The 22,810-nt window shown below is 32.4% G+C and overlaps 3 protein-coding genes across 6 annotated transcripts in view; all 3 read right to left on the bottom strand.

Annotated features, from left to right (window-relative positions):
• LOC122630731 overlaps window positions 1-8,935 on the bottom strand; it is a 169,369-nt gene extending 160,434 nt beyond the window's left edge. For both annotated transcript variants that reach the window (XM_043815546.1, XM_043815547.1), the window contains exons 1-2: window positions 8,436-8,935; window positions 6,663-7,347 (exon numbers count right to left, since the gene is read on the bottom strand). In XM_043815546.1, coding sequence (XP_043671481.1) covers window positions 6,663-7,347; window positions 8,436-8,755 — 1,005 coding nt within the window. In that variant the 5' untranslated portion in view covers window positions 8,756-8,935. The remainder of the gene's footprint in view (window positions 1-6,662; window positions 7,348-8,435) is intronic.
• A 251-nt stretch (window positions 8,936-9,186) lies between these two features.
• Window positions 9,187-22,498, bottom strand: LOC122630439 (von Willebrand factor A domain-containing protein 8). 3 transcript variants are annotated; one of them, XM_043814930.1, is made up of 20 exons: window positions 22,174-22,498; window positions 21,956-22,036; window positions 21,441-21,850; window positions 21,175-21,339; window positions 16,233-16,394; window positions 15,887-16,111; window positions 15,536-15,745; window positions 15,271-15,431; window positions 14,688-14,970; window positions 13,913-14,611; window positions 13,257-13,637; window positions 12,922-13,073; window positions 12,277-12,712; window positions 11,439-12,193; window positions 11,052-11,362; window positions 10,672-10,923; window positions 10,213-10,607; window positions 9,812-10,050; window positions 9,574-9,734; window positions 9,187-9,378 (listed from the first exon to the last, which is right to left on the bottom strand). In XM_043814930.1, exons 1-19 carry the CDS (start codon window positions 22,283-22,285, stop codon window positions 9,617-9,619), a joined length of 5,547 nt encoding a protein of 1,848 aa, XP_043670865.1. In that variant the 5' UTR covers window positions 22,286-22,498; the 3' UTR covers window positions 9,187-9,378; window positions 9,574-9,616. The 3 variants fall into 3 exon arrangements, with proteins under 3 accessions (XP_043670865.1, XP_043670864.1, XP_043670866.1); XM_043814929.1 differs by lacking the exon at window positions 9,187-9,378 and having other exon boundaries at window positions 9,385-9,734; XM_043814931.1 differs by lacking the exons at window positions 9,187-9,378; window positions 21,441-21,850; window positions 21,956-22,036; window positions 22,174-22,498 and having other exon boundaries at window positions 9,385-9,734; window positions 21,200-21,332.
• On the bottom strand, window positions 19,246-21,103 carry LOC122630440. The gene is made up of 2 exons (XM_043814932.1): window positions 20,291-21,103; window positions 19,246-20,095 (listed from the first exon to the last, which is right to left on the bottom strand). The coding sequence occupies exons 1-2, from the start codon at window positions 20,427-20,429 to the stop codon at window positions 19,419-19,421; spliced, it is 816 nt and encodes a 271-aa protein (XP_043670867.1). The 5' UTR covers window positions 20,430-21,103; the 3' UTR covers window positions 19,246-19,418.
• Window positions 22,499-22,810: the final 312 nt, after the last annotated feature.

Here is a 22,810-nt window from a genome sequence, read left to right as displayed (position 1 = left end):
TAACGAGGTTCATATAACCCGACTAGTTTTGTTTCAAAGAGAAATACTTCAAAAGCAGATTTTCTATTTTCTTCTTCTTCTTCTCCTTCTCTTTTTTTCTTTCTTCTTTTTTCTTTACTCCATCATATCTTCTGTCGTAAAAGATTCTAAGAAAAATTCTTATATATTCTTTACTCCATCTCTTTTCCTTTCAAAATTGTTTTGAAAAGATTTGCGTCTTCTCTCCAAGTACGTCAAAGTTTATATAATATTCATGCGATTATGAAGGTAAGAAAACGAAATGAAATATTATTTGGATTAATCGTGCGCAAGATATTCCTGCATTTATATTCTTACACTAATTTACATATTTTTGTCGTCGAGTACTATTTTATGTTCAACTATGTTATCGCACAACTGCATAAAAAATAGTTTAACGATATGTCTTATCTTGTAGATAAAATATTTTATATAATACTTAACCTAAATAAGATTCTACAAAAAATGTACGCAAAAGAAATATATAATTGGAATATCGTATTGGATTAAACCTAATATATCTGTAAACTGAATGATCATTGTAAAGTCTCTTACTCCTTAATGTTCTAAATTATATATACAAATACATTATGATAATAATTCCATCGGTCTGCTGATGTAAACAAATAATAATCATTAGAGATACAGAAATACCACCTGTCGGATATGTTGTACGATATTCTAACAAAATAATTCAACATATGAAATACACGAGTACGCAAGAGATGAAAAGATAAATTGGATAGTTTAATATTCATGGATCTTGTCCATTAAAAGACAAAAAAGATAACACGCACTTGAAATATGTTGTTATATATAATCTATATAACAACATATATATATATATATATATACCCATATAAATATATAACTAACACAAGAGTCAATATGTTCAGAAAGTCTATAAATTCATAGCATACACCGTTCGTTATCTTAACACTGAATATTGTAGAAAATTAATTAACGTTGGCGTGCCGTTGCATGTGATAATTAATTAAGACGAACCATTTCCCTGTCGGAGATGGAAGAACGAGCCAAGAACAAAAAGCACTCTATGTGCGAGTGAGTGAGTGAGTGAACGATGCTAACGGCAAAATTATTTGCCCATTTTGCCTTTAAAACCGTAGAAGTTAACCAAGCAGACGCACACACGCACACGTACGTACACACACACACACACACACACACAACACACACACACACACACACAAGTACGTACACAAGCGCTCGTTACAAAACTAAATTCGCTTACCGAAATTCCTCGAAGAAAATTTTTCTGTACGTACCTTCTCTTTGTCTCTTTGTCTCTCTCTCTCTCTCTCTCTCTCTCTCTCTCTCTCTCTCTCTCTCTTTTTCTCTCTTTCTCTCTCGTCTTTGCCGTTTAATCCTCACTTTATTTTTTCGAGTAAGAAAATAAAGATGAACTTTGATACCTCTTTTCGCCAATCTTGAATATCTTCTTCGAAATGCATATGTAAAGTACTTACTTATTTACCATAGAAACTTCTCGACATCACTTTAATCACGTACACTTCTTTAAAACGTACACACGTATATGCATACACACACACACACACACATATATATATACACGAAAAAGGAAACCGTTAAAAAGAAACTTTGATCGAACTTAAAAGATAAAAGCACTTCCAAACGCGAACTAATATATACGTCTTACTGAGACGAACTAATGCGTCTTCTCGTCCTTTTCCCCTCGTATAATATACAAAATAAACTTTACTCGATGACGTAGACAACGAAAACAAAGAGACCGAGAACAAGAGATAGAAACACGTAGCACGCGAACGACATACGTATGTCCTTTACGATGCTCGCTATACCGATTGAATGCGCGCCAAAACAAACGACGGTGATCGATTAACGTCGTTCACCTTTTCCCGCCCGTAAATCACGCTACGCCGATGGTGGCAGCACTGTATTCTCCATTTTTTCTTCCCGCGGGAAAAATTGAACGATCGACCGTAATCAAAATAATTTATTACGAAATTATAAAACGAAAAGGCAAAATATTCCTCGATAAAAATAAACGTACAACGTCAATTACGAAGTATTATTAAATCGAAGGAATATATTTTGTAAAGGGCAAAATAAAGCGAGTAATTAACAACGTTAATCGACACATTCTTCTCTCTTTCTCTTTCTCATTGCCTGTCTATCAGCAGGTGTTTCTTTCTGTCTTTTTCCCTCTCATTAAGCACCCTTCAAGCACAAGTGTCTATCTGGACGCGATAGTTGCATCGTTTCTGCATTTGGATGCATACAACAAAACCGCATATCCGCGGAGCTTTTCCGTGTTTCGCGTATACAAAAGAGAGAGACAGAAAAAGAGATATGCAGAGAGAGAGAGAGAGAGAGAGAGAGAAAGGGATAGAAAGAGATAGAGGGAACGAATACACATGTATTATACGAGAAAGAAGACATTCTCTATCGCGTGGATGAGTTAGTCGAGAGCTACACATACTCTTTGAAATGGCAAAACAATCGACGTTATTCTCTGTGCTTTCAACATTCAACTGACACAGCTCGTTCCCACAGAGTTCCGCGGTATTTCCGCCTTGCCTTCCAACCAAACGGATGCAATCGTGCGAAAGAGTAAAACGTATTCGACTAATTCTACCTGCATATATTGCATATCATACATAGATATATATGTATATATATATATGTGTGTATGTATGTATGTACGTACAATATAATATCATTGTACGTAATAATAGCCAGAAGAGATATCGAGCTTCATTCTCACGGTTATATTTTTCCAATCAAAACCATCCCCTATTGCGTTTATACAATCGACCTATAAAACGATTTTAAATGGATTTAACGATAATGATCGAGATAAAAAGGAATAAGATTTATGATGGTCTCCTGTATTAATGATTAATTATTGTTATAAAATGATAATAAATATTAAAAAGATAATCGTGTTGTTGATGTTCTTATTTTTTATTGTCATTATTATTATTATTATTATTATTATTACTATTATTATTATTATTATTATTATTGTTATAAATGAGACATATTTTGTGTAATCATTAAATTCTAATCTGTTTATATATACTAATACACTGTTGAATCTTTTAGTATCAATAATTAAAACGTCCAGATTAATCATCCTTTAAAAATAATAATAACTATTAAAAAAATCATATTATTATTATTATTATTCTTCTTATTATTATTATAAATAATAAATTTTGTATATTTATTATACCATTAGATTGAATGTTAATATTTAAAAGCGCAATTATGGATGAAATTATAATCGAAAATAAAAAAAAAAAAAACTCGATCAATTATAAATTCGTCTCACAAAATATGGTATAAATACAAAAAGCTTTTTTCTACATTTTTCCGATCCTAAATGTATACGTGTTTAAAGCCATCCAAAGGTTACACAAGCGAAACTCGAATCTCCATTGACGATCAATTCGACACATGTCTATACATTTCCTTCTATTTCTCTACTTCTTTATACTCCTTTTTCTTTTTCACCTTTCTTTATTCCTTCGCTTCTTCCAAGGGAGCTTCGCACAAAACAACAAATCCATACGCAAATATACTATGTTTATTCTCTCGTTTTCCTAAGTAACTTCGACTTTTACTATCCAAATTCTAAACTCACTAATTAGATTTTGTAAATTTGCGGAAGAAAAAAAGAAAAAGAAAAGAATTTTCACTTAATCTTATGTAATTTATATTACGAGTAAAATATTCCTACTTACGTACTAAATATATTCTATGTGTAACTATTCGTTACGTAAATATGTCTACATAGACGTAATATATATATATATATATATATATATATATATATATATATATACACACACATACGAATACGAAATATACATAATAAAATGAGATTAAAAATAAATATCTCTTCGTACAATGGCTTAAAAAAGAAATTAAATTAATTAAAAATTAGTTAAAAAAAAAAAGGAAGATTTTATAACAAGATCTTTCCATAATCAAGTTGCTCCACTTATTCCAACATGATTTAGGCTAAATCAGCTGGTATCTCGACGGCGATCGATTTTAATTGAAAAGAAAAAAGGAAAAAAAATTTCTCCCGAGATTTTAAATAGTAAGTAATAAATGAAAAACGAAAAAAAAAAGGAAAAGAAAAAGAAGATAAAGGAAGAACGAGAAAAGATTAAAAAAAAGAAAAGAAATCGATTATTGTGGCTATCTAAACGAGCAAGTTTCAAGAAATAATTGGCCTCTGCAATTATTCATAGCACACAAAATTATCTATGCTTGGAGGATCATGCTTTTTAATCGATTACACTGCTTGTAAAAGAGATGGTTGAAAGGATCAACTTAAAGTGAGAAAATATTGGACGATTTCAATATCGGTGGTCTAACGATATCTTTAAGTTAGTATCGACTAACAACCAACATTATAACTCGCAGGGGACGACGTTTATTAAATCTTTTGGGCACGTGAGATTAAACTTACGAATGAATATTCGACGTATGTCTTATACGATAGTGTTAGATACGTTATATTAAAATACGAATAAAAGAGATATCAATTTTCTCGTATTTAAAGATCATTGAATTTCCAATGCGATTTATAAATAATAATTCTGAATATAATTGCTATCTTCTCTTCCTTCTCTATAAAAAAAAAAAAGCGAATAAAAAATAAAACGTGATTCAATATTAAAAAAGAAAAGAGGATTAATTAACACACAAAAAAAAAAAAAAATGCGCGATAGAATCGTCCATCTCTGACATAAAATATCTATTCTAGGAAAAATAGAAGAAAAAAAAAAAAGAAAGAAAGAAAAAATATCCAAGATATTCTCAAGGACGTAGCCGATAAAATTGTTTCGTGATACAAAATGGTCAATGTTATGTAGTAGTAAACGTAGAGAATATATATATTTCCAGACATTTATGAGGGGTTAAAGGAAGTTAGTTGGTTCAAGAATGTCCTTCTTCGATCGTGAGTCACAGACGGTGATTCATCGAATCAGTGGAAACGTAAACACACGTGTATTATAAGAACATAAAAACATATGTATGAGTGAACGTGGAAAACGAGTTATATTCACCGTCTCTGTATTCGGTATATATCATATATATATATATATATAAAATGTATGTTCATGTACATATGTATATACATATATAGATAAAGAAAAAAAAAAAAAAAAAGAAAAGCAACATAAGTATAACATAGCTTGGCAAGAGACAAAAGATTACACATGTATTCGTATAACATAACTCGCACACATACATACATACATACATACATACATACATACATACATACATACATACATACATACATATATATATATATATAGTTTCTTTCATAGAAGAAACGATTGTTGGGTACAATGAACGAAGCGCTTGAAACAGCTGATCGTATAGCGATAGCATATAGCTCCGACTATTACAAATATTCTACTTCCAGAAAGCATCATCTCTAGAATCTCTATTTTTGGAAATAAAACAAGAAATATATATTTGTAGTCTAACTAAGAAAACGTGAATCATATTTATTACGTTATAAAACGATCATAATGACGAAGTCACGATCGAACAAAGTTTCTAGATAATTTTATGCAGTAAAAAATAAAAATAAAAAAAAAAAAAATAAAAAAAATAAAAAAAAAATCAATGACCATGTTTCGACGATTAAACTACGACCTGCGACAAAGATAGAAGTTGTTTTTATTCGTCGAGAAATTTTTTTCGTCGAAGAAAAACCAACGTGATATTCGCTATCAGACTTTAGCTATTTACTATAATCTTTCACCATTCATCAACGATATATCCTCGATCTATTGGAACGATCTATAGAAACGATCTATAGAGAAACTTGGAACGATAACTCTAAGAACGTATCGTATATCAAATAAAGAATTTTCCAAGTTACCTGGAAAACGTTGTATTGGTTCACGATCAACCTTATTCCAAAGATAATCTTTTAGAGTGCGTTATATACTTGGACAAAGTTTCTACGGCCAACCACCAACAGCTGGCATTTGACAGTGACAGAAAAGGAATAAAGAGAAAATCAATAAAAGCGCACCGGAGAAAGGACAAAAAGAAAAGGAAAAAAAAAAACACACATACACACAATGAACTGAAAAAAGAATTCTTAAAATTATATCAAGTTAATTAGATCTCTCATAATCGGATAGAGCGATCAACGTCAAGGTATTATATAAAATTGATTTAATATCATCTTACGTTAATTATTTTAATACGTACATATATGTATTTATGTGTACGTATCTATTCTAACTGTAATCACAATTGATTGTTATCTTTTATATATATATATATATATATATCATAATATCGATCTTTTAAATCGTCCAACGTTAATCGTTTTTTAAGCGAAATTTATATATGTATATATCATTTTATATATATATATATATCATAATATCTATATCACAACATATATATATATAAATATATATTATAATATCGATCTTTTAAATCGTCCAACGTTAATCATTTTTTAAGTGAAATTTATATATACATATATATATATATATATCATAATATCTTTTAAATCATCCAACATTAATCGCTTTTGAAGAATATAAACTCATGCAAGAATTATACAAAGCAACAAGTATTTAAAATCAAACCTGTTTCTTCAACGGCGTAGCATATTCATCTCTGCTTCTCTCGAACCTTTCAAACTTGAAACTATTACTTCTGTACAGTTCGTTATCACTCTGTTGTCTTCTACAGAGTCTTCTGGTGAATGCCCGTGGCCGGCATGGCGCACATTCGGAGGCGAGCTCCCAGTGCAAGTGCAACATCGCGAGCTCGGCCGTGCATCTGGCCATCGCGCAACCAGCACGTCTAACACGGTATTTAACTCGTTTGATACGGCCTTCGGTTTGTGGTTTATGAGAGCACGGTCGAGTTCCAGCGACGCTATCTTCGTCGTCCTCGTCAACGTTTTCCGTGGTTTTTCCACATTCGCAGGTTGCGCGAGTAGCCGTTGCTGTACGGCGTGTCGTGATCATCATCATCCTTGGCTCGTGGGAGCAAGGCCTTGATTGCTCGTCGCAGTCGCACTCGCACGGCGCCTCGCCGCCGTCTGTACGATTCTGCTCGACAACTGAGCTCGATGATCTCTCTTGTTGTTGTGACGTTCCTACGGTTATCGATTGTTGTTGTTGTTGTTGTTGTTGTTGTTGTTGACTTATTTGATTCGAGGAACCAGCCAAAGGAGACGAAGTCCCTAAACGACGTTGTTGCTGTTGTTGTTGAGAGACAGTACCACTGGCTGTATGTCGACAAGGTCTCTCTGTACATTCGCATCTGAAAATAAAACAAATTTTATTTTATTTGTATATATATATATATATATATTATTTAATAAGAATCTTAATAGAATTTTATAGAGTTATTTTATAGAGTTATTGTGAAAAAGAGTACGAGACGAGAGTCAACCCTATCACGTTCCCTATCAATCTCAATTTTAAAAACACCATTAACGAAAACACTTCGATCGTCATAAAAAATTTGCCAAAATATATCATGTAAAATTTTACGTATCATTAGCATAGAATGTCGATATGCGCGCACATACACACAACCGATAGAGGGAGAAAACACCCGCGCGCATGCACATGCTCCCGAATATATGCGTATATGTATATATACACACACACACATACAATATACACGCACGACAGGTCCTTTAAGCTGCTTCACGCTCGAAACGAGCGAGACAAAATTTCGGATTTCAACCCTCAACATGCCGGATATATCTTCATGGTCTGATGCACGCACACACTTCCGTGTTCCTCCCTTGAACGTGAAGAACTCTACGAGTTTTATAAAGGTCTCATTACGACAATGAGCACTCTTATTGTCTTTAAGACAACTTTTCTTTGAATATTCCAAGACAATACGTTCTTTCTTCGAAAAAATCAGTCAAATGTAAGAACGAAACTATCGGCTACACCATAATTATCAAAAATATTCCCGTATCGACGAGGAGAAATCTCGAGAATACAGCAGCTGATCGGGTACAGTCCTTAAAACGTACCATTGACGTTCTTACGCGCGAAATCAATTTCTACAAATTTATTAAAGCCAGCAGTATCCTTCGATATTTATCTTAAATTTGTACGAATAAACGGAAGAAATGAAAAATAATTAATTGTACCTAAAATGACAGAATATTATGCACGTAGACGATTAAAATTACAGGTAATATCAAACTTGGAATTTTTTAACGATACGAACGACCATTTGATCGTTTGAAGAAGAAATATGATTTCAAAGAAAATAATACATTGATTAAGATATACAAAGAAACACACACACACATACATACATACATACATACATACATACATACATACATACATACATACATATATATATATATTTGTTCTCACCTTCTGACCCTCCGCGAAGATCCAGCAGCGCGGGGTACGTGCGAACAAGATTGCAACTCGTTTGGACAGTCGCAGTTGCCTACTACCGGTTGCTGTTGTTGTCTCGTACGACGAACTCTTATTAATACCGGATGTACCGGACACGGTTGCACTTGACAAGCACATACTATCGTTTGTGGACCTCGTGATCTTCGAGATCCACTGGCACCACGCTTCGCGCGTTGGTCCACGTGCAACTGACATGGTTGCACGGGGCAGCCGCAGCGTCCTACGCCACTGCGACGCCCGACACCTTGTACGCGTCTCCAAACCCGCTCCATTCAACGACCGGCGTGCGACTGACAATCTTACGCCCCATACCATTCGCTCGGAACCATTTCGGTTAACTTCGGTAAGTTTCGGTTAACGTTCGAGTCCTCGTCGAACTCGACGTCGTGGGGTAGGGATGATATCAGAGCTGGACGAGCTGTCAAACTCGTCACAGCTGTTCGATCACGGGAGAGCTCGTTTTTCTTTTACTCTCTCTCTCTCTCTCTCTCTCTCTCTCTCTCTCTCTCTCTCTCTCTCTCTCTCTCTCTCCCTCTCTCTCTCGTTTTTCGTCATATAACGATCCGAGAACCTAATAAAATCGTATTTATAAACGCACCGAAGAAACGAGAAATCTTCGTAGAATCTTTACAATTCTTTTTCTTGTATTCTTTATCGATGTATGTATGGAAAATAATTGCGTATGTATATTTTTAGGTTTTAAACTACGTGTCTATGTATGTCGATTGAAATCAAGTTTTAATAACGAATGTGATGTCTCTTTCAAAGTGTTAATATTTTATTACTTTTATTAATGCTTTCTCTCTTTTTTATTTATTTACTTATTTATTTATTTATTTTTTCACAAGGACGTATATCCGGTGTTGTACATATTGTATAACTAAAGACAGGTATTCTGAAATATAGAAAGAATATTAAAAGAGATGTTTTTCTTTGGTTTCATTTTGACAAATCACGATTGGTCTTATTTTTTACATATATATATATACATGCATATATACACACGCACACATATGTATATATGTATACACAACTTTAATAAATATAAATTCATCATATATTACAAATATAATAAAGTGTTCTTATGTACCTTATAATTTGTTTCGCTAAACTATATCTAATCTAGTTTTTCATCAATTCACTCGCGTCGTACTTAATACGGAGGAGGCAAAGATTTGTTGCAATATTCGTGGAATCTTTTGTAAATCCATACAAACGTAGGCACGTCCCGAGGGCATTTTTTCGATCAATCTATAAAATAAACAAACGATGAAACTGACGAAACTAATGTTACGAATAATAAGAATAAATAATGATCTATAGAAAACCTTGTCGCTTGATCACCCAACGAGCCGATAAAAATAGCATAAGCGTTCACGTCCGGATTCGACGTGAGTACTTTAGCAAATCTTTCCGGTCTGATCCCATAGCGTTCTAAGTTTGCATCCGAAAGTACGACAACGATCGATTCGTCGCTATCTTCTTTCGCTAAGCTAGAAATAGCATGTTGCGTTGCTTCTAATGTATTATCACCGGACATACAAAATTGTGAATGAGCGTGCATCGTCTGTAAAGTAATTATGTTAAAAAAAAAAAAAAAAAAAAAAATTACAATAATATATTAACAGTCACATGTATCGTCTATAAAATAATTATGTTGAAGATAAAAACAAAAATTACAATAATATATTAATATGTCACGTCATTATTAAAATTCTTCTCGTCTTACTTTGATTACTTCTAATCTTCGTTTGTTGTCAACCGGTGGTTTAGCACGATCCACAAACGCGATACGATAATCGTCCCCGGAATGACCAATGATATCATATTGAAATCTATCTTCGTAACCACTAAACGATTCCATCACCATAACGCAAGCTTCCATTTCGCGATCTAACCGTCCGTCATAGCCGTTGAATCTATACATGCTACCGGACACATCAACTACCAATTTCAATCTTTTCGGTTTTAATTGCGGTGCACCGATCTCTGGCTCCTTTTCTGCTCTACGTCGATAAATCGTTTTTTCACCCGTTAAACCTTCTATTAATTTGGTATCATCCAATTCGCCGGACGTTTGGTGTCTACACCATTGACGTTCGTTGCTTTTAGCTTGTAGACTCCCTAGAAAAAAATTTGCAAATAATTACCCATCGATCAAACAGGACATTGAACGTTAACAATTTACCTAATATTATTCTCAATGCTTGAACTTGTTTAACAACGGCATCGCTAAATCGATTGTAAAGTTTATGATCGTATTCGCTCATTTGAATATCCTTCAAACGTTGCTTAAATGCACGCAAACCCATTTCACGTGCGGCTTTCTTTACATGTTCCGGAATTGAATTCTTTTCATCGTCGCTAAGTTGATGGACTGTATGACCAGCATCCAAACGATATGGACCACCCTTTCCACCTAATCCAGCAGTGTCTCTACCTATGATTTTACAAAAAAAAAAAAAAAAAAAAAAAAAAAGAAAAAAGAAAGAAAGAAAGAGAAAGGAAGAAAGAAAAAATATTTGTTTAACGAATCGTCCAGCCATTTTGATTTTGGATCAAACGTACCTCCTGTTCCACCGGCCCAAGTATTCCCACCAACGTGAGGATCATTATTCTCATCGATCTTTCCATGTTTCGGTCCGCTTACGTCTTGACCCGAATATCTCTCCTTCGTAATTTGTATTTTATCGTCGTCAACTCCGATCATACTTCTCCAAGAACCTAAAGACTTTTCTATATTCGTTAAAGATGTTTCCCATAGTCGAACGCATCCACTAGCGTCCACAGTTACTAGGCCATAATTCGACGTGGGAGATGCAAAAATTGGTAACTCTGTGCCGTACAACCATTGAGAAAGATGAGAGATTCTGGCAGGCCTAAAAAGATACGAATAATTATTAACCATTGATTGTAGAAGTATTTACGAAAATTAAATGATGAAAATGAATTTACTCCGGTATGGGAATGTATCGAACTTTGTGATTCACAGTATTAACGACTTCTAAATAACCAGCAATTCCAGTATGTTTTTTATCGCTGGGACAAACTTCTTCAGGAACTTGTTTAGTAGATACCGTTCGTATTACTTGACCGTCGTTCGTTATGATAGGTGTAATATAACTATTGAGTCGCTTTTCTCTAGGCCAACAGTGTAATTCATTAGCACTGTCCAATTCAGGAAAACCGATAACGATACCAGCATATATGTTATTGGTGAGCAAAAGTCTATTAGGAGAATTTATCTTTCGTTGCAACGCTTCGCTAAGTATATTTTCATGTAAATTCTCTTGAGCACAATTCAATAAAAGATCCTTCCTCAAGTAAGTACTATCCGACTCTTGAATTTCTCGCAAAACGTTTGGACACGGTTGAGACTCCACAGACTTCTCGAAAATGTATTTATTCTTGAACGTATCCTGTATCAGCCATTTATTCGCAGACGCAAGCAGTATCGATTCCACGTCACAGGGTAAATTGATCGAATAAGCACTCATACTATTCAAATTGACAACTTCCATCTTGTTATTGTTAGGAACGAAAAATACAATTTGATTTTCCGAAGCAATCAGCTCTGGCAACATCTTCCAATTTAAATTTTGACGTCCTAGAGTGTTGGAAATTTTATCAACTGTCTGTTCCAAGATCGAAGACAATTGGACTTGTTGAACGGATGCTTTATCAGTATTTATCATAAGTAAACTATTGTTCTAGAAAAGTAAACGATTAAACAAAATATAAAAATTATTATAATCTCTTTTTGACTTTCTTTCTTTTTCGATATATTACTTACGCTTCCTTCGTGAACAAAAACATTTCCAATTTTATCGGATGCGATTGTATAAGATGACAATGTAACATTATGACTTCGTTCTTTAATCAAGCCATGTATTTTAATTTCTTGAATCGTTTCATTCTCTAAATTCATAGTAAACAGACTTAAAGGATTCGCAGTAAGCACGTGTACTTTATCATCTGTGCCATCTCCTTTTGTTCCTTTGGTAACTGTCAAAGACACGACTAAACCACTTTCGTTTAATGGTACGGTCCAATAACTTTGTAACTCGGTGAACCAAACGGATCTAGCTTCTACTCGATCTAACACGTGACTACTTCGAATTGGATAAGAGACCGCTTTCAATTTGATGTATCTCTCTTGAACGGGTGCAACCTTGGATATGTTCAAAACGTTCCAACTACCGCAGACCTTGATTTCTGGTAAAGATATTCTGAAAGGAAAAGGAAAATAATGTTTTGTACAATTTACTGTTTCAAATGTATTTTATTCTAAAACCATATAAACTTTTCTTTCTTTCCTTTCTTCTTCATTTCTTTTTCTTTTTTACTCTCGTATCACTAAAATCGTTGATAATCAATCCGATAAAATTCGTATTTACATATTTTCTTGAAAACCGTAGAAAACAAAATGTACTCTTACTCTTTCGCTAATGCTATATTATTCGGTGAAGTTCCTATGGGAATCCCGTGTTTGTGTAAAACAGTTACTAAAGTGTCAAAAACTTCTGGACTGTATCGATCGAAATCAAACACATTTCTGACGACTACCGGTAAAGGTTCCTTTGGAAATTTCTGAAAGACGATGGTGTTATCATTTTTTTTTTTTTTCAATTTAAATATCATTCCATCGCAATTTCATGAATAACGATATTATTTATGACTTACCTCTAAATGTTTCACGATATTGACAACTTCTCGTGTCGAATAGGGATAAGAATCGCAATTTCATGAATAACGATATTATTTATGACTTACCTCTAAATGTTTCACGATATTGACAACTTCTCGTGTCGAATAGGGATAAGAAACTAATCCTTGATCGGCCATACCTCTCAATTCCCCAAAAGCTTTGACCAATTTCTGTATTATTTTTTCATCAACGTTCGGACCGTATTGCTTCAACAATTGAATTTCATTTTTCATAGTGGGATTATCAACGGAATGAGTACTGAAGAGATCTCCCAAAGCACCGAAAAAATCATTGCCCAAAAATGGAAATCCAGGTCTGTTTGCCAGTATTATCATTCTGAAGTCTGGATGAAGTGGTATTCTTTCGTTAGAATCAATAATCGCGGTGTTAGACGAAACGATTCTTCTACCATCCGATAAAATCATTTCTCCGGACTCAACCAAAGTCTGAAATCAAATCGTTCTCATATGTCTCTCTCTCTCTCTCTCTCTCTCTCTCTGTCTCTGTCTATTTTAAATCTTTTGAATAGAGCGATGGAAATATTTGGTAAAGAAAAAATAAAGAGTAAAAACGAGGGTAAAACAAAACCAAAACAAGAAATTAATAAGATAATAAAAATAATAAATAAAACTAAAAAGTAAAAAGTAAGAAATAAAAGCATAAGAAAAAACAAAAAAAAAGAAGAAGAAGAAGAAGAAGAAAAATGAAAGAAAAATCTTACCTTTAATATACACGTCACGTGTGTCGGAGCTTTATCGGCTTCATCAATAACAAGCACGTGTCCAAGTTTAACCGCTTGAACGAGAGGTGAATCCTCATAAACTACTTTGCCGTCTTTAACCATAGGTTGCAACGTCAAAGTTTGAACGGTAGTGTCCCTATGCAATTGAATATATTCCCGAGGTCTGTTCATCAGTTGCAACAATCTATCGACTATTTTATTTTTACCAACGCCTTGATTACCAACGAGTAAAAGATTATGTCCTAATATAAAATCTTGAAGCAAGTTTTCCAACAGTGCTAAATGTTGTGGTACGTCGTAAAACAAAATGTCCGGTACTTTGCTCAATAATTTGGTATTATATCTATCGACGATCGTCTTACCGATTTTCACGGTTTCGTTAGTAACTTCGCAATCGATCATTCGATCGGTCGTGTCTTTCTTAGGAATGATATTCAATCGATTTAAACAATCGTCGAGAGCTTGCTTCGTCACAGACGGTAAGAAACGTGCCAGACAAGCTCGATGAACAGCCGTGTAAGCGTCATCGCTATGAAATTTCTGCATTCTTTCGGCTATCCTTAACAATTGTCTTGTACTAAGTGATCCAGCAAGAGACTGTAAAGTTGGATCGCTCGAAGATCTTAACGTATGTGCCAATTGTATAATATTTAAAAGAGCTTCGCTGGGTTCTCCGTACTACATATATAAATAAAAGATATATAAATTATATAACGAATGAATGAGAGAGAATATAAAGAACGAAAGCACTTACTTTCGATCGAATTATATGAATTTCTTCTTCTTTAGCCAGAGGTCTCATTTCATGAAAAAGGAACATACTTAAAAGTTCTGAATTCAACCACTGACCTGTTGAACTATTAATCACTGGCTTTCCAGCAAGTGCTATCAATCTAAAGGACGGATGAATTCGGTATACCCCCGATTCACGCATTTCTTCGTCCGATCTTTTATACTCCTCTTTAATGTCGTTGTATCGATCGGCTCTTAAAAGTCTCGTGCCATCGTGCAATTGTAATTCACGATCGTGAATTAATCTGAAAGGAAGAGAATAGTAATCGATTATGGATTATAACTGTATAACGATATGTGTGAGTATGTGTATCTCTGTGTGTGTGTGTGTGTGTGTGTATATATATATAAATATTAAGTTGATTTAAAAATAATTTGTATCATTTTATTCTCCACAAATCGCGTAAAAAAACGTGACATAAAAAAAATAAAAAAAAATATATATATATATATTTTAGGTTGATGTCAAAATAATTTTTTTTACGTGTCATCTTTTTTTTATATATTATATATATATATTTTTTTTCTTTTTTAAATCATTATACCTATGTAATATGGCAAGAGTACTAGGATGTATTCTATCTACTCCATCTAACACAGCCATTTTTCCTTCAAGAGCTGCATCCACAAGAGGCGAATTTCTCCAAACAGTATCACCGTTTGGTAACGTCGTTCTTTGCTGTATTAAATCCCTCGATGTCATATCCTAATACGATAAAATCAGAAAATCGATCGTATAACAAACGAAAACTAAGAAAATAGAATTTCTAAAATCGTGAAATCATTATTTCAAGAATACTTCAAACTTACTTGATAAAGCATTATAGGCTCTACCTCGTAACCCAGTAAATCAGCTAACTTTTGAACTGTCGTAGTTTTCCCACAACCTTTCGGACCAATTAAGCACAAATCCGAGGTCAAATGAGATTCCATTAAGCTAGCTAATAAATTATTTTGATACTTCGTCTCTATATAGTTGTCTCCCATTGATTTATTTAATTCTATTGATCCAGAAGGCACCTGTATATAATTGAAAACAAAAAAAAAATAAAATAAAAAAAAAAAAAAAAGAGGAGAAAAAAGAATTTAATTATCAATCTTTAAAAAATATAAAATTCGCACGTAAGAATATTTTTGTTTTTTTTTTTTTTCTTTCCTTACTTGCAACGTCGTTTTTACATCGTCTTTTGTTATAACAACTTTTAACAAATTGTCCCCAATTTTTTTAGTATCTATCTTACTTGATCTTTTAATCAATGGATTTCTCAAAACGTCGAACGTTTTAAGAATATCTTCGACAGCGTCTTGTCCTTCCTTTCCCAAAAACAATTTGTACGGATAAAACCTATAAAATATATCAAATACCGACAGGTCCGGACAATTATCCTACGGCAATAACCGAAAATAAATAATTAAATCAAAAAAAAAAAAAAAAAAACAAACAAAAAAATTATAAAATGTCGCATAATCGAAAATCAATCAAACGAATCATGAGATACATATGTACCAAAATTTTCGCAGCTAATGGAAGATTATCCAAAGGGAAATCAGGAAGATTTAAACTCATAGCTTCCTGAGTTACCAAGGCATGAGCACAGGATAATAATTTTAATAAACGTTCTGGATCAACGTTGTTCGATACTATTTCTTTCATCATATTAATTTGTTCCTGAAAATTCAAAAAATATATAAATACAATGATATGAAAAATTTCTAAATTTTAATGTGATCGATAATCACGTTTGAAAAAAATCATTTTTCACAAACCACTCAAAAGTGTAATTACTTTCGAGAGTCGATTTACTTGAATTTATTTGAAATTCAAAATTGATTGGATCTGCTAATTGATAAAAAAAAAAAAAAAAAAAAATGAAATAAGAATAATAATTCTTCTTTTATTATCTTTAATTAAATCAATTTCGAATTGTTCATTTCGATGAACAACACAATTCTATAATGAACATCATCTAAACTGGTCTCACATTTTAATATATAACGTGATCCACAAGAAAATCTCTGAATTAAAAATCTCTGGAATAAAGAACTTAACAAATAAAAATCGTTCCTATTTATTCGATCGATATATTTCAACGTTAATTAATCAATATTTTTTAAAATAAATTATCAACATTTATAACAAAATCAGACGCAATTCTAACGTTTCATTATTTATATATCGATCATTTATATTACAAAATATTTATCATTAATTAAAAAAAAATATTGATTCAATAAACATAAAATGAAAATTTTGAATAATAAGTTCGACAATATTTTTATATTTAAATAATAAACGATGAACGAAAGGTTTTGATATATATATATATACATATATATATATATATATATCATAAATAAAATAATTCGTGCTTTATATATCTAATTCAGTTAATATTATTTCCATGAGAATTCGTGGAAGCAGCGATTTAACGAGTAAGGAATGTTACCATTGCGATCGATTCCATACATAAAAGCTCTTGGAGTGATTAGCGCCAAGTGGTTCCTCCTAACCGAGGCAAGTACGCGAGTAACTACCACTCGACACGAAATCCCCTAAAGGATTACCTCGAGAATTTTCATGGAAAACTTTCCAATGGAATGATACCTTATCCACCAGTCGATCTCTTCCAAAGCGATAATGAGTGCTGAATACATATATTCACTCTTGTGCCAGAAATTCGATGGAACTATATCCATTAAAATGGTTGAATTCATTCGTTACCTTTCTATTATTTTTTTCACAAATCGCACGAGATTCTCTCTAATACTCTAGAAATGAGTTTCGTGACGGCAAATTTATGAATTTACCTGAAAACATGTACTTTTTACATGACAATTTTAAATATATAAGATAGAACTGTGTTTCTCTTGAAATATATATATACATACATACATACATACATACATACATACATACATATTAGAGTATATGATATATATATATATACATATATATTTTTAATGAGTGTGTGTCTCATATATATATAATATATATGAGAGTATGTATGTGTGTATGTATATATATATATATATATATATATATATATAAATGTCACTTTAAAAAAAGTATAATAAAGTTTTGTTAGAAACTTTAATAATCTTAGTTTCATCAAGAGAACACGCAACATCAAATTAAAAAGTATCGTCATTTTATATGTGTCTTTTCGATGAAGAGAAAAGAGTTGCGATTATAATAATCGCGTTGATTAATCGTGATATAAAGCCTAAATTATTACAAATTAACACAAGTGCACAAACAAAAGGAAGAAAGTTGATTTTCTCTAACTTTCATCATTCTTATTCACTATTATCCTTAGAAATTGTCTTCTAATAGACGTGAGCTAAACTATGCCGTACAATTTCTATGACTAATGATCGCAATATTATACGTAAATCGTGTGACTCATCATATACGTGCGATTCGTGAGAAACAAAGATTGCCATTTACATCGATCAAAATTTGAAACGTTTGATCAGTATTTATAACGAAATATCAATACGACGAATGACGCTGATACAAATGACGCTTTATTTATGACAATTAATTATTTATACTGAATACAAAATGAATTCATATTTCTATGATCATTTATTTAACAATATATTTATCATTAATTAATAAAAGTACCGATCGAATAAATAAAAGTCGAAGACAAATAACGTCGCGTGTAATCTGATCGTAAAGAAGTTAAATTCGTTTTTAATCTTCATTGATAAATTAAATCGTTTTCTTTTCTTTTTTTTTTTTCCTAAATTCTAAGAAATTGTTAAATGTTAAAAAAAAGATTCCACGGAGTCTTCTAAAGACATGTTAATAACAAATTTCGCAAAAATTATTTGAGAAGGAAAAAGAATAAAGGAGAGAAGAAAAAGAAATAAAAGAAGAAAAATAAAAAAAAAATAAAATAAAATAAAATAAAATAAAATAAAAAAGAAAATTGAATGAAAGATAGAAACTAAAGCGAGTTACCGAAGAAAGTATGTCAACTTAGTTATACGTTAGGAAATAATTTCGTGCGAACGTTAGAACGTTAGACGGTTAACTCTTCGTGTCTGTGTGGTATTCGGAAAAGTAACATAACTGACACGACACTGCGTGACAAAATGCCTTTGTACCATAGCGGAAGCAATCTAAATACTTTACTCTAATTATTTCGAAGTTCTAAGCACCTTTTCTCTTGCATTACCGTATCGTTATCTGCTCTACGATTTACGCGTGTTCTTTTTAAACCGAGTGAAAGATGATTATAAAAAAAAAAAAGAAGAAGAGAACTCTCGGTGATATCTCACGTTGGTACTATACATATAAGGTATAAATAGTAATAATTTTTTTGTCCTTTTTTTTCTCCCTCCCCTCCCTCCCAATAAGAAACAATAAAGAATTTTGACTTATAAATATTTTTTGTTTAAAGAGAAACATCGAATACATTTGATTTTTTTTTTTATAATAATATAGCTAAATATTTTATGAGAAAACTTGTTTATAATTATTTTTTGTTATATATATATATATATATATATATATATGTCACTATGATTAGAATATTTAAAAATTGTTTGAAACGACAAAATCGTAATTATCATAAAGTTTGGAAGCAAAATTAATTATCTCGGATGTGTTAATATATCACGTTAGCAAGAAGACGGATAAGATCAAATTTATATTCGCCTTGCTGAATAATTCCTTCGAAAATTAATCGCAAACGAGGGATTCCTGAGAAGATTCATGTCTTTTCTCATTGCAATTAAGTTTCGGCATAAAGATATGTAGCTGTGGTCGGCCAACGGAGGACCAAGAATTAGTGAAACTTTTTTTTTCTTTTTCTTCGTCTCCTTTTTCTTTTTCTTTGTCTTTGCCTTTGTCTTCCCCTAGCGCCATTTTCGATGAATCTTCTTCTTTGATGGCAGACTTGTTTTCTTCAACTTCAATTAAATCCTTTCTCTTCGCGCGTTCATCCATTTCAAATAATTTTCTTCTAGCCATTCTACGTTCGCTTCTTTCCAAACATTCCGGTTTTCGTTCTCTATTTAATTTATAATTGTGCATCGCCATCTTTCTTTTCATCGAAGAAATCTCATGCTTGCTCGATGGAAATTTCTTCGAATCTCGATATTCTTCAATATTCAAACGTTCACCTATTTCCTCTACGTCTTTCACGTAATTCTGAACTTTCCCTGATAAATCCAACCATTGAAGAACTCTCTCCGACAAAAGATTCGAACGTATCTCTGGTAATTCGAATTTATCCACGTTAGACCTCGACGAATCGTTCGACGAGTTCCACAGTTCGTCGATACTTTTAATTTCTATCATAAAATCCTCTTTGACACTTCGACGTTCCAACAATTGTCTTTTGATATCCTTCGTAGCTGGAAAAGATTTTAAAAATCTTTCAGAATCATCTGATAATAATCTTCCACAGATAGGTGCTGATTGTCTACGAATCATTTTAGAAGACACTCGTTCATCTTTATCTACCATCACGTGTAAATTCAAGAAACAATTGTTCAAACGATCCAATCCTGGTGATTTCAATTGTTGATAATCCGATTGGTAATCGTTACCTTTCGATGTATGCGGTCGTCGACGTATCTTCGTGTTGATCAAAGGATCGTCTGGTGATAGAACAGCGTGACGAATACCATCCACCCAAATAGTTCGTACTGATAATGGTCTTTCTGACGATGACCATATAGCAGGCATTTTTTTTTTTTTTTTAATTGACCTTAACTGACAACTTTTGGATCTTTGGATTTCTTCGTTCGATTCAACGCAATCGTTTGGATCAAGAACACGTGTACTTTCATATCACTAATTTACATAGGTTTCATTTATTCAGTTTATGTATTATCATGTTCGTATAATCATCGAAATGATAATAAAAAAAATATTCCTTGATCTTTGACGAAACGAAACAACCCTTCGGCCGAATTCCGACGTATCGACTTTGGTAGAGAAGGGACAAGTAAGGTTTCTAACGTTTGGGACACGCGATCCCAGTGTCTGTGACCGTCGCGCAGTCACGGTCTCCGTTTATATAGGAAGGAAACGAGTATCGGAAGGGATGGATAGAGGGGTTTGTACAACCACCCCACAGCCCCATTCCGAAGATACGCTATTTCCATCAATCCTATCGTGGTTTACGTTTTATGCTACGATAGGTCGCATTTTATATAACTTGTTTTTTTTTATTAGCTATGTCCTACAGCTTCTATCAATTTAAGAGATATTAATTAAGAGTTTTGAATCTTACGTTACGAACGTGTCAAATTTAACAGTTCTGTTACGCGAGAATGTCTGATATAATCAATTTTTTTATTGTCTAATTTAAAATTATTATATTATTATTATTATTATTATTATTATTATTATTATTGTCATTTTTATTATTATTATTATTATTTATTATTAATTATAGGTGTTTATCAATTTTATTATATTAACTTACTTCAAAGGTAGAAAACGGAATATACCGTGCTTGAAATCTAGATCTTAGAGGTGGATCCAATGGATGACCAGGATAACGCGGCGATGGTAGTCCCAAAGCAATTACTCTAAAGTCCTCGCTGACTCTAACCAATTGCCATGCATCTAACTCCGCTTGACTATGTTGCTATCAAAAAAAGAAATTGAAATGACGTGTAACAGATATGTAAAATATTAAGCTGCACGCAAATTTTGTTCACTTTATATGTATACGTGTGTAAAATATACCTCTAATAACTTATCGTAACGCGCAGCTGGAATAAGGAACCTGCCGTCCTCCAAATGCATCTCTCTATTTTCTAATAAATTATTTAAAATAGGCAAAACATTTCGTTCTGCTTTCTCTACGCCTTCTATCACAAGAACTCTACCATTAGTAGCAGCTCTCACTGCACTTTGATCGTGGAAATATGCAGTTCCACCTTTAATCTCCCTTCTCTGTTTCAAATCAGCCTCCGTCGTATCTCTGGATAATGCAATGAATTCTAATTCTCGATTTGTCAACTCTAGAAACGCCAAAGCCAATTCTCGTCTTCTGGAACCTGGACTTCCCGTTAAAAAAATATCTTGACACAGGATATCCTTTTGCAGCATCCATTTTAAATGCTTCAATGATTCTTGTCCATTCACTTTCAACACTGTAAAAGAGAGGAAGAAAGAGAGAAAGAAAAAAGAAAGGATTTACATATATTTCAATATAACAACAAAATTTGTTTTCAATAACAGCTGTATCAGATACTCACAATATTTTCTGGGAATGTATTCTGGAGTTTTCGCTGCTTTGACACGCTTTGATACGTCAGCAATAGTCACGAATGCATCGTCTAATTAAAATAATGAAAAAATTCAAACGTGTTAAATAATTGTTAATGTTCGTTTTCCTTTCGTTTTTTCTTTTTCTTTTTTTTTTTTTTTTTTTTAACAGTTTTTTTGACGAATCTGAACACAAACCTAAACTTACCTGATTTGCAACGAATGAACATAGTTGAAAGGTTAGGATAAAGTCCTCTGGATCGTTCCAAAACTTTGCACACTGTTGATAAACGTTGATATTTCAAAGAATTAAATATCATTTTGAAAAATAACGGATTATTTCTTTCTTAACAGATACACGTTCGTTCATTCTCTGCAATACACATCATTCGTTACTCCGCAAGAGATACTTTGGACTTGAACTACGCGCAATAATTTGAACAAAAAATAGCGGGAAAATTTAAAAAATATATATATACAATTTTTCTTTAATATCTTCTTCGAATGTTGAATCGTCTTTTCTTTAAAATATAAATATGTTATATTTTTGCGATAGCGAAATTGTCATTCATCATCGTATCTTTTTTATCACGAACTTCTAAACTGCTAACGTAAACAAAGTTTTGTCTGACGAAATTAAATGATATAATGGCAAAAGATTTGTGTTTGCATGTGTGCGTGCATATGTATAAGATCACACAATAATTTTCTAATTTTAGATTAACTATTATCTTTATACATAGTAAAATGTATGTATTACTATATTTATTTAATGTTCTATATATGTAAATTATTATTTAATTAAAATATAAATATAAAGTAAATATTTGTACAAATGATTTTAT

This window comes from Vespula pensylvanica, chromosome 7 (genome assembly GCF_014466175.1).
Source record: "Vespula pensylvanica isolate Volc-1 chromosome 7, ASM1446617v1, whole genome shotgun sequence".
Taxonomy (NCBI): Eukaryota; Metazoa; Arthropoda; class Insecta; order Hymenoptera; family Vespidae; genus Vespula; species Vespula pensylvanica.
Note: the sequence above shows the minus strand (reverse complement) of the source record. Positions and strands in the feature narration are given on the sequence as shown.